The 12,469-nt window shown below is 40.7% G+C and overlaps 1 protein-coding gene across 7 annotated transcripts in view; it reads left to right on the top strand.

Moving 5' to 3' along the window:
* LOC100135823 (glutamate receptor ionotropic, NMDA 1) overlaps positions 1–7,104 on the top strand; it is a 36,451-nt gene extending 29,347 nt beyond the window's left edge. For 4 of the 7 annotated variants that reach the window (XM_021602512.2, XM_021602514.2, XM_021602515.2 and 1 more), the window contains one exon: positions 4,315–7,104. In XM_021602512.2, coding sequence (XP_021458187.1) covers positions 4,315–4,383 — 69 coding nt within the window. In that variant the 3' untranslated portion in view covers positions 4,384–7,104. Of the gene's footprint in view, positions 1–751; positions 866–4,314 lie in introns of all 7 variants that reach the window. The other 3 variants (XM_021602506.2, XM_021602510.2, XM_021602507.2) reach the window with 1 other exon arrangement.
* Positions 7,105–12,469: the final 5,365 nt, after the last annotated feature.

Genomic DNA, 12,469 nt, shown 5'->3' with positions numbered 1-12,469 from the left:
GGGCACTTTGATGGGATGAGGGAGGGACGTAACACAACTGATGTGTGAATATCATGTAAGGATATGGTTAAAATGGGTTTGGGAATAAGTGGGAGGGAATAACAAGCTTTTCTAGACCTTGGACAGGGGTTTGCACATCCAATGAATACAGTTGATTCTGCTGACTATGACACATCATAGACATGGTATACCGGCTATTTTGTTGTTCCTCAGACCTGGCTAATGTATATTTTCTCTTTGAAAGGGTGTGTGTCTTGGGTGAAGGGGGTGGAGGTGACTATTTGATGTGTGGGTGTGTGCAAGTTGGAGTGAGTGTGTGAGTAGGATGTAGTGGATGGTCAAAGCAGCATAGCACAGGTATCGTCAACACATGCTCCTCAAACCATTCCAATGCATTTCTAGAGACATGGGGGTATTTGGATGTGTCAGTGCTTGGCTAAGGATTTTCCATCATGTCCAGTCCCACTATGGTGAAATGGCCTAGCCGACAGTGTAGAGGCATTCTTACATGATTAGACAGACTACAGTCCCAGTCCCACCCTTGAAAGCGGAGCAAATCTCTTGTTGCCTCCAATGTCCAATAGAGACTACTTTGGGCCAGGACACTCACCCTCATATCGCTTCAGACAGTGAAAGGGAAGGGGGAGGGAGGGTGTGGAGAGAGGGTGAGTGGGTGGATGGGTGAGACTGAGACCAAGGTATCACTCCACCCCAAGAATATGAATAACTGTTCTACATATATTTATTTTAGGATAGGAAAAGTGGTAGAGCAGAGCCCCCCGACCCCAAAAAGAAAGCCTCTTTTAGGTCCATCAGTACCTCCCTGGCCTCCAGCATCAAGAGACGTAGGTCGTCCAAAGACACGGTAAGGAGATGAAGAAGGGAACATCATCTTCCCTTACTCTTCCCTCTCTTCTCTCTCTTTTTCTCTACCTCTGTCTCCTCTTCTCTCTCAATCTCTCCCTTTTCTTCAGGTCTTTTCTATCACCATTCCCATCTTTTAATTGCCAGAGCCCCATTCCTCTCACCCATCCTACATGGCTCAGCAGCAGCCATGGCCACATGTCTGTCAGTCTGCCATCGATCAGCCATCCAACCAGACGCCATCTGTAGGCAGACAGGATGCAGGATGCTAGGTAGCAGTGCAGGATGCAGAGCAGGTCAGGGGTTGGAGCTGGTGTGCTGGCTGTGGGGAGAGCAAATGCAGGGCCGGGCCAGGCTGGCTTCATGGGATTAGTGGGTGTAGTACTGGAGGAGGGGCAACGCAGCAGTCTGTCTTGCTTGTTTGGGCTGCTCTTCCTTCCTGCCAATGATATGGACGTGGTTTTGACCAATTTGTCTCTTGGTGATTTTGTAGTGTGTGTATGTGTGTGTGTAATTGTGTTTGTCTCTTGTTCCTTTGATTGCCTGATCCTTCTGTTCAATCCATTTTTTATACACTTAAATCCCGCACTTCTTCTTGTTTTGTTTCAGTCGTTGTTGGTTTTGATTTCAAAGCATGCGCCAACGTCCTGCCATTTGCCAAAGTCAGTCAACCGTTCTGGAAACAAACTAACATGTCGATTTTTACCAACAGACCATCTATTTCAGGGTTTTCCTCATGGAGTCATGTTATTAGATCTAGTCTGTCTACTTTTGATTTGTCATGTTTACTTTGTCATGTTTGTAACCATATTGTCTGACGAAAGGATTTATTTCAATGTCCTTGTGGTGTCCATTTTGCATGCTTTTTAGGGTCTATTTCTAGGTGGTGAATGCAGGTGGATCTATTGTCTTCCTCTCTTTGCCGCCTTTCTCGGCTTGAGAATCTTTGAAACATCACGCTTTTCTTGTATAAGCAGCTTAGACCCACTGTAAAAAGAACTCAGGCTTTATCTACCTCTCTTTCTATGGGGGCCTCGCTGCAGCACAATAAGAGTGTGATGCTCTCTCATTTCCTCCACAGTCCAGTTGGAAGGGCCTGCTCATTGCTGGTGAGGAGGCTCCTCCACAGTGGCCTGACAATCCAGTGACCTGCAACATTCTCTGTCCTGCTGTTCACCCAGACATAGCTGGCTGATGACCAAATCTGAGTTAACCAGCTATGGTCAATTCGGATTTAGCTTAGAGTTTCACAGTAGATATCAAAGCATTTTGTTTTTCCTTGACTACTTACTGGCCCAATCAAACATGTCGAAAAGGTCTCTCTTGGTCTGTTTCTGTTTGATTTCTCTCTCTTTTCCCCTTGGTCTTATATCTAGTATGTCTGACATTTACATTGATGTTACTTCTTTGATCCAAATCAATACTCACTCTCTCTTGGAGTTTTTCTATAGACTTGGTCTCAACTATTGGAATGGAGAAGATGGAATGACCATTGTTGCTGTTTGTGGGAGGGTTGGGATGGTGGTTTGGGAGTTCTTACGCACATCCATGGTGAAAAAGAGAGACCACATAGGTTATAATAAGATTATAACCAAAGATGTACCATCCTCAGTCTTTGACTATTATTTTGATTTTATATAAGTGTTCTTCTTTTATATTAATGGTTATTAATGGACTTTTGAGTGTCAGTGTCCCTCACCCACATGCCACACTGCTCCTCTCTCCCTCCCTCTACAAGCATGTGAATTAATGTTATTGTTGTCAGTAGTAGTAGTAATAGTAGTAGTAGAAGTAGTAGTTGCAGTAGAAATAGTAGTAGTAGCAGTAAGATATATTATTATTGAAGTAGTTCAAAAGTCATTGTGGTAGTGGCCATAATATTGATGTATTGAAGTGTCTCGCTTTTGCTGGTCCACCTTCGGCCAGTAGGGGGTGCTCTAAAAGATACCACTAACAGCAGCCCCCGAAGTAGGTCCACATGTGGACATCTTAACAGGGGCCTGTAAGTCTTGTGATGATGCAACTCTTAGATCTAAGTGATAAGTCCTTTGCTAACTATTAGTGAAAAATCATCAGTATTTTTTATTTGTATTACCCTATGATGATGTTGACCCTTGACTTAGCGTAGTAGTTGCATCATAACAACTTATATAGCTCAATATGCTTGAATGCTTGAAGAAAAGCATCAACACAGATTCAAACGAGAGACACAACCACCAACACCTAAAATAATCGTTTTGAATTTGCTGATTTGCGAAATTGACAGGCATCAGAAATTACATTTGGGATTTTTGTGAGGATGGATGGAGGTACACGGTGGATTATGATTGGCTTGTACTGAAGTGTCCCTGTTCTGAAAAGGAAGACCTCTTAAAGTACAAAAACATGTTTAAGCCATTTGTCTTATCACAGTTTGAAAAAGTGTTGTGAATTAGGTTTCTCCAACTTTTATACTATAAATCAGAATCCATGGCAAAGTAAGTTGGATTTTGATTTGACGTGCTGGAAACAACGTTGATGAAAACAGCATGTCTCGTAGAGAGCATGATTCAGCACAGTGGTATGGTATGGGATTATAGGAAGGCAACAAACTTCACAAAAAACAATCTCTATATTTTGCAAGATCAGTTAATGGCCATATTTGCAATGGATAAGGAACAATCCACAGCAATTGCAGTGGTTAGTGATACTGCTTCTTTGTCAATTGCTAAAGGAACCATCCTTACCATTTTCAAGTATGTTACCTGCCATGAAGCTCATGACGAATTACACAATCAATGACATTAGGTTACACAATCCCAAAGTCACAGTTGCCATAGTAACTGAGCACCTGCATGGAGCTGGGTATGTTGCTACCCAGCACTGTAGATGCCCATTAAAACCAACCACTCTGCTTCTCAGGAGGAGTACAGTGAAATATGGACTGGAAGTAAGAGTCCAACTGGATAGCGATGTGAACCAGCCAAGATTGCACTGGGGATTAATCATAATTCATATTTTTCTCTCAGTTTAGCTGCTAAAAATAAAACCCGGTCTGTGTGCAAATGACTGTGGGTCAATCAAGCTGTCTTATTTTATCCAAGGGGGTAAATGATTGCCAAGTCAGTCATGTAGGGTTGAGATTACCTTTGGCTGATTCAAATGTGCTCTTTTCTCTGGGCCTTACCTCCACTCCACTGTAGTCATATGATAACCCTCCTCAGGCAGAGCAAGCAACTAGCACATGTAGACCAATGGCTGCACTGTACTAATCTGAGGACACAACAATGGAACCAAAATGTTTCCACCTTTCCTAACCACACTGCCTTTCGGGGGTTATAAAACACCTCTGCTTTGATGATTTTGACTGAAATGGAGCAGAGGTGTTATTTTCTATAGCAGTTTTGTTTAGGGATTTTGTAGGGGACTGACTATGGCTCTGTTTTTCTCATGTTCTCTCCATCTCTGCAGCAGTACCCACCCACCGACATCACGGGCCAGCTCAACTTGTCCGACCCATCTGTCAGCACAGTGGTGTGAGAGGGACAGAAGGAGAGAGAGATTCTCTCCTCGGAGAGAAAGAGAGAGGGTGGGTGAACGGAGAGAGCCTTCCCCCAGATCGCTGCATCGTTGGATCCATCACTGCTGAAGCTTTTTGTCCCATTGGCTTTGCAGTGGCGCAATGGAGCCTACGTCTAAGAAAGGACTCCCCTGATCATATTCTCTGATCGTGGCACCTGTTACAGCTGTCTGGCATTAGTCAGCTCTAGGGTTCTGAGCTTACTGACACATACTGTGTTTTTATCTGTTTTCTCTATTCATGCTCAATTTATGCTTAAAACAGTCCAATCTTTGTCTAATTTACTTACTGCAGACATAGTGATGCTGGATACTACTACTATTTAATATATCTACATGATACATTTTACTGTTTTAAAAATCTTGTTTAGTTAGATTACTTAAGTATACAAACAAGTTAAGTTCTGTACATATCATTTAACTTACAAGGAGGGACCATAACACACATTATTATTTCACAGTATTTAACAACAGGATTTGGCAGGTAGTTTAACTGTTAAGGGTTAGTTAGGCCAGTAACCGAAAGGTCGCTGGTTTGAATCCTCAAGCTGACTAGGTGAAAAATCTGTTGAATGTCCTTGAGCAAGGCACTTAAGCCTAATTGCTCCTGTAAGTTGCTCTGGGTAAGAGCCGCTGCTAAATGACTAAAATGTGAACAGCATAATAGGTACACTTTGCTGGATAACAACTACAGCATTTTATTAAGAAATACTTATTTTAACTCCATGTTTAAACATTTTAGATATGTCTTTGTTAAATTGGACACGTTTAAACAGTGAGAATATTAACTTTTGTGACAATGTAATCCTTTAAAGCAGCAATTCTAAAGAAGGAAGCATGCATGTATTGTAAATATATAGATGCAACTGAATATTTATGTAACTAATGTCCATGGTGTTAATATTGCTGCTACTGTTTGTTGGAATACTCCGTGGCACTTTACAACACACTTAAAACCATTTTCTAATAACTCACAGTTTTCTGAGATACAAAAATGGTGAACTTTGTTTACATTGTATTCTTTGCCCCTTAATCATTTTATAACTGTCTGCCAAACTGTCTGCATGCTTGTATATATTATATCCAGCCAGTATTATCCTTTGGTGCCCCTTGAAAACATTCTGCCTGTAACATAATGTTCACATTTACCTACACCTTTGATATTGGGAAAGTGGCAATGCTCTATTCTTATTTGAAAGGGATTTTTAGTCACAAATCTAATCAAAACTATAGGAAATACTCTCAAAAGGGTGCACATTTTTGCTGTTTCCCTAGCACTACACACCTGATTCAAATAACCAACTCATCATAAGCCTTTGATTGGTGGAATCATGTGTGTAGTCCTAGGGCAAAAACAAAAATGTGAATCCTTTTGGGTCCCCAGGACCAGGATGAAGAGAAACATTCTCTAAGTCATTGTTTTCTACCATATGTTTGGAACCCCCCCCCCCCCCCCCCCTCGCTTTCCTCAGTCTTTCTCATCGCCAGTGTCAAGGGGTTGCATCAAAGGGCCAGGTTTTTCACCCAACCAGCACTTGGTCTTTCATGAAAAACCTCCTCCCTGTGCACGTCAGTCTATCTTCAATTTGCACTTTGAGACCTTCTACATGAAAGGAACCCATGTGAATTGATAACTCAGCTTAACTTTCAGTCTTGGTGCTGTGAGCTTAGGTACAGTTATCTTGATTAAATGCAAAAAGGGCCATTTCCCAGGTTCTGATGTTGAGAAACAAAGACAAAGTGTGGCATGTTGAAACAAAGACTACAGTACCATTCTGGCACGGCAATGCACAGCACTTTAACCTGAGGGCTTCCCCATGTTCCCCATGATGTTTCCATCAACAAGGCTGATTTAAATATAATTATGTATTCAGTATGCAAGTACATACAAATGTATATGAATAAGAGTAGAAAACTCTCACAAGAGAGATCATGGTCTAATTGTTATAGTATGATCCACAGCACAAAATGGTTAAATCAACGTTGTTTCAACGTAATTTGTCAACGTATTGTGATGTGGGAAATACATTGGATTTGAAAAAGTTATCAACTGTTGTTTTGAGGGTGACATTTCAACCACAGAATTATGTCATCATTCCAACCAATTTTCAACATAGTCAACCTTGAATAAAATATGTTGAATTTGTACCTTTGAAACAACATCAGATCTTCAATTTTATATCCATGTCAGAAAAAAAACAACAGGCTGGGCTGTACCTGGTACTGGAGAGTTGATCTATCCACAGCTACCCGTTGGTCCAGGGTTTTAACCAAGCCCAGCCCTGCTTAGCTTTGATATTTTCCACTGACTACTACCAATGTGCTATCGTGAGACTGATTATTGAGAGATCTCTTAATAGATAAATAGATTCACTGTTGCTATCAAAATAATTCCAAAGGTCATATAAGCAAGGTTGTGAAAATTCTGTGCAACTTCCAGCGCGTGTTTACTGCTTTAAGTTACAGTTTTAACAGTGGCCAAGTAGGCTACTGTGGCTATTTGATCATAATGTAGGCCTAACATGAAAAACAATGGAGAAAATGCATCCCATAACATTTTAACATGGAAATAGCTGTTCTATCATGCAGCCAATGTGTGGTGTTCAATGTAGGCCTACATTCCATGCAGGACTTGACATTAACCTGTTTATCCTCTTGTCTTTCATAAAAGGAGGTGACTGATTTTTTTGTGTGTGTTGTTTGATGTAAGAAACCACTTTATAAAAGAAAATATATTATTATTTCCATACGGTTATTACAGAGAATCAGACCATTTATGCTACCCTCTGCTTAATGGCTACTTAGCTTATTCAAGCCTGTCTCAATATACAAAACTGCCCCTTTAAGACAAAAAAAGCTCTTTACCTGACTCGCTTTTCAAAGATGTCTAGGAATGTGCACGTTTTGTGGTCTTGCAGGAAGCAATCACTCCCCTATTGCTGACTACAAATGATCTATAACTGGGCTATTAACTCACTAACTGGTAAAGGATATGAACAAAATGTGCACACGTGGCTACATGCAGCTCTCACTTTGATCTCAAAACAAGTGCATCTACTTAAGACCACTCGTGCTGTAAACACAGTCCAGTTCAAAGTAAACGGCACAGATCCATATATGGCAATGGTCTATTTGTATATAGGCCTACTACAGCTCTGATTGGTTATGCCGCATGGGTCTGTGTAGTGTACGGGCTGAGTCATGTGCAATAGAATCCTACTCCGATGAGGTCTGCCTACAACAAAATCTCTTGCATAGTTTGTTTTGCATGCTAAGTCTTGCATAGTTTGTTTTGTTTCGGTATGTTGCATTAAATGTGACTAATATTGCATTGATTCGACCACAATTGCCACAGTAAAGGGAAACCTTTGATAGTGTTAACTAACAGGGAAAACTCTAGACAAACTGGATATTGAATTGTGTTTAGTTGTCAACACAACCAAATATCAACATTTGAAGGAGATGTAGCTTCTGCTTTGGTATTTCCATCTGTGCCACTGACATAGTTTGGCTTGAATTCCAGTTTGCCTACAAATAAAAAAAGCATTTGTTGGATTCATGTCCCCTTCTCAACCAAAAATCTAAGTTAATGAATAAGACTAAATCAAATCAAACTTTAAATAAAGTTTGATTTGATTTAGTCCCATTCTTTAGATTCAATTTCTGTTTTATATGGAGACAAACTGGAATTAAAGCCAGACTGACTACTGGCACAAAATATACATATTTTTCAAATGTTGATATTTGGTTGTGTTGACCAAACACAATTCAATATCACTTTAGCAATACAGCAAATAGCCTAAAATTAACGCTATCTTACAAACTAATATAACAGTATTTATTCAATGTTAAAATGAGTAACACACCAATGGCCACATTTTGAGGTTACTGTACTATAAATGTCTTCTTATGTCATCATAGAACGTATGCATGTTCAAGATGATAGCATGCAAAGGTTGCAGGTCTGTGGAGAGCTTCACAATTTCTTTAATAACGTGCAGAATCTCAAACAGCATTGATCAGTTCCAACATTTTTTATGTAATCTCAACTGCAATCCAGGTCATTTGGTTGTGCTATTACATGAAGAACAGTGATAACACATTATATTGTTGTATGAATAGAGATTATCTGACATTGTCTTTCCATTGGAATTTGGTTGGGATTTTAGATGGCTGAAAGCATAGTAATAACAAGTTGGGAATTCAACACATTTCTGGCTGTCTTTTTGAGTGTCTCTCAACCAAATATTACCCAAATGTTCACTTTGAAATGATGTGGTGTGCCCAGTGGGGAGTGTCTCATACAAAAAGTAATTAATAATTGTATGAATTTGTTTGGTGACACATAGATTGTAGTACTTCACTGGAGAAACAGTTAACACATTTGTTGATGGGGTGGCAGGGTAGCCTAGTGGTTAGAGCATTGGACTAGTAACTGGAACGTTGCAAGTTCAAACCCCTGAGCTGACAAGGGTACAAATCTGTCGTTCTGACCCTGAACAGGCTGTCATTGAAAATAAGAATTTGCTCTTAACTGACTTGCCTTAAATAAAGCTAAAAATATAGAACTAAATTGTATCATTTAAATAGTTGCTTCTAGTCAATTTCTCATTCTGGCCAATGCTTAAGTGTTTTTATCAGTGTTGTTTTTTGGTTCTTGAATGCTTAATGATATTGACCATCCTATGTTTATTTTTCTGAAATGCATACTTTGAGTACAATGTATATAGAATTTGGTTTGTTATTGATGAGGATGAGGATATTGACATTCTAGTACCACAATGTCACGCACACACAAACACACACTCAAACACGGTATACATTTTGAAGTTTAATTACGAAGATGATATAAAAATATTTTCAATTCAATTATCTTGTTTGTATAGATGCACTTAAAAATAAAATGTACCTATTGCCAAATGCAATCAGAGATGCTTTTGTTTATGCAGCGTAGCCTACTACACACATTGCAATCTATATTTTTGGCCGACACTCAAAGGGTGCACTTGGGTTAGTTCGCTTGGCACGTCGGATGAGCGTAGAGACATGATACAGTATGTTATGTTCTGTTAATTTAGTGTGAACCCAATCCAAACGGAGTGCGGGCAAGCTAAATCAGGCAAACTCATTTTCAGTGGCCGCAGTTGGGGCCTAGGACAGAAGAATGCTGACATGCCTGCTCAGGTAGAATATTTCTAAATGGGTGTAGCTTAAGTTTTGTGCCTGTTTTTTTTCCCAGAAGAGACGGGTCATGAATTGTGTTTCTAGTTAGGCATATGGCACAATTTTAGAGCAAATACATGTGATACCACCAGATTCCACCGTCCACACCTGTTAGCAGGTGAACCTCATCACCTGAAGTTGGAGTTTGTAAGGTAAGAAGTTTTACTTTACTTTCATACACCCAAGTACTTCTCTGCAGCTGCCACCACAACATCTATTTTCTGTGATTTACATTCCATTTCTGCGAAGACTTCCCTGAACAGAGCCATGAACCCCTCATACAAATGCAGCTGCTCCTCTCTCCCAGACGGCCGTAGCCCACTACAACGCCCATCTAGTCAGCAGGGATATAACCGTGGCAACCTTGGACCTCTCGGTGGTGTTAGCTCCCATCTGATGAGTGCAAATGAGGGAGCACTGGAGCAGGATGCCACAGCATTTTTATGGAGTCCCTTCGTATTTGTCCGGGAGGGACAAACGGACCTCGCTGACCTGGACAGACTGCTGGATGGGCTGGGATATTGGCTCGCTAGGTCGACTGGTGGTATATAATCCTCCGCCCGAGGGAGGTGATGCCCCTTGTGTAACGTTGAGACACTGCAGAACGCTGAGGACCTCTTCCAGTTGAGCCAGCTGGTTGTGATGTTGGCGAAGTAGGTTTCCCTGTTCGCTGACCATCTGGGAGAAGCCTTGATCAACGCTGCTTCTGTAATATTGAGGCGCTATTTTGTAACGTAGATGCTGGGTGTGCATAGTGATGGATTGCAAGGACCTGTGGTTAGTAGACCAGCGACGTCGAGCGCCGGAGAGGGAGTAGACGTGACACACCGACTCAACAGACCCAAATTCTTCTCCACCCAACCTGACACCACATATGGATCAGCCAAAAGGCAAAGATACATTTTCTCCCATGTTTGTCATATTTTCCTATCTTACCACTCTTCAGACATGTCAACTTTGCAGCTCCCGAATCTGCTCCTCAATTTAAAAAAACGTCATCCTCTATCTCTTCAACTCCTTCAAACTCCATGTCACTCTCATCAGTTTCACGTTCTGAGCTAAGAAAGTATGGTTTTCCATTTTCCACTTGACACCCAACATCTTCTCTTTCCCCAGGGTTTTTCTTAGTTCCCTCGACCCTGCCGCCATCTTCCTCTTGTCAGTTTCACCTTCCGAACTACAGTAGCATGATTTCCCATTTTTGTACCTCTCTCTCCTCTCTTGTCCCAGGATTGTTTTCCTTTGTTTCTTCAACTTTTCCACTTTCTTCCTCAAGTTTTCTGAGCTACTGAACTACAGTTTTCCATTTTTGTTCTTGACACCTATCAACCTCCCGTCCTCATCCTCCATATTTGAAGCCCCCAAGGACTCAACTTTCTCCGTCACGGTCAACACTGCCCTTCCGTGATCAGCCCGTTGTGTTTAGCATGACATTAAATAATCTGTTAAGAATTTTTTTATTTAACCTTAATTTAACAAGGAAAGTCAGTTAAGAAAAAAATCGTATTTACAATGACGGCCTACGAAAAGCATGACTGAATTCAAACATGATTTGGTTTTGGTGTGAGGTTTGATGTGCGCGTCTGTGCGCGTCTGTGTTCTCAGGTGGGAAGAGTTAGACAAATTGACCCTGGGCATTATGATCAGGTCATTTGGCTGGGGGACATCATTTGGCATGACATGTCCATGCAGCTGCACTCTGAATTGATGATTACTTGGGTGCTGCCAGCTGTGTGCATGTGGGCAGGATTAAAATAAACCCAACCCACATAAAACTGTTATGGTACCCTACATTGCGTGACATACAATTTTTTCCTATTATCTCACAAAACTCAATTTTTTATGAGACTGACTTTATGACCAAAATTATCATATTTACACTTTGTAGTCAATTTTGACACTAGAATACATTTTTCTGACTAATATTGATGCCACATAGGCCATTTACAAAATGAGATGTTGCTTTTTAGGGGAAGTCGCACTTGAAAGAAAATACTGTATGTTGAAGGTATTCACTCGCTGGCTTGTGTACCATTCCTGTACAGACTAGCCTACTTCTTATATTAAAGGTAGACAGCGATATGGAATAGATGCAGAAAGTACTTGTTAAGTACCGGTACTTGTGCCATTCCTCCGGGGATTAATCACTGATGTTACCATGGAGGCATGAGCCCAAGGGATGGAGGGGATGTAAACACATCAGACGGCTCGAAAAGAACATTATGAGAGATGACATCATATTAAAATCATGGGCAAAACAGGACAATCCCTGTTTAGGTCATTAAGATTGTTTGACTATCATACTGTCTTGTATGGTGTCTTATTGTCCATCCACAAGGTGAGGGCAAATCAAAACATGGTCATTACCGCAATTGTTGTGGAATAAAGTTGCCATGTAGGCTTAGTTTATAATGCCAACCCTAATTTTTCCAACACTAGTGTCACGGTTGTCATAATGAGAAGACCAAGGCGCAGAGTGATAAGCGTACATAACTCTTTAAATGAAAAGAACGAACACTGAACAAAACTATACAAAACAACAAAACGAACCGTGAAGCTATATGACTAGTGGAAACAGGCTGAACATAGAATAACTACCCACAAACTATCCAAGGAATATGGCTATCTAAATATGGTCCCCAATCAGAGACAACGATAAACAGCTGCCTCTGATTGAGAACAAATCTAGGCAACCATAGACATAAAAACACCTAGACTAGGGAACCCATAAACATACAAAAAACCCTAGACAATACAAAAACTACACAAACCACCCTTGTCACACCCTGACCTATCCAAATAATAAAGAAAACAAAGATAACTA

Source organism: Oncorhynchus mykiss, chromosome 5 (genome assembly GCF_013265735.2).
Source record: "Oncorhynchus mykiss isolate Arlee chromosome 5, USDA_OmykA_1.1, whole genome shotgun sequence".
NCBI lineage: Eukaryota > Metazoa > Chordata > Actinopteri > Salmoniformes > Salmonidae > Oncorhynchus > Oncorhynchus mykiss.
The sequence above is the reverse complement of the archived record's forward strand: the minus strand, read 5'-3'. Positions and strand labels throughout refer to the sequence as shown.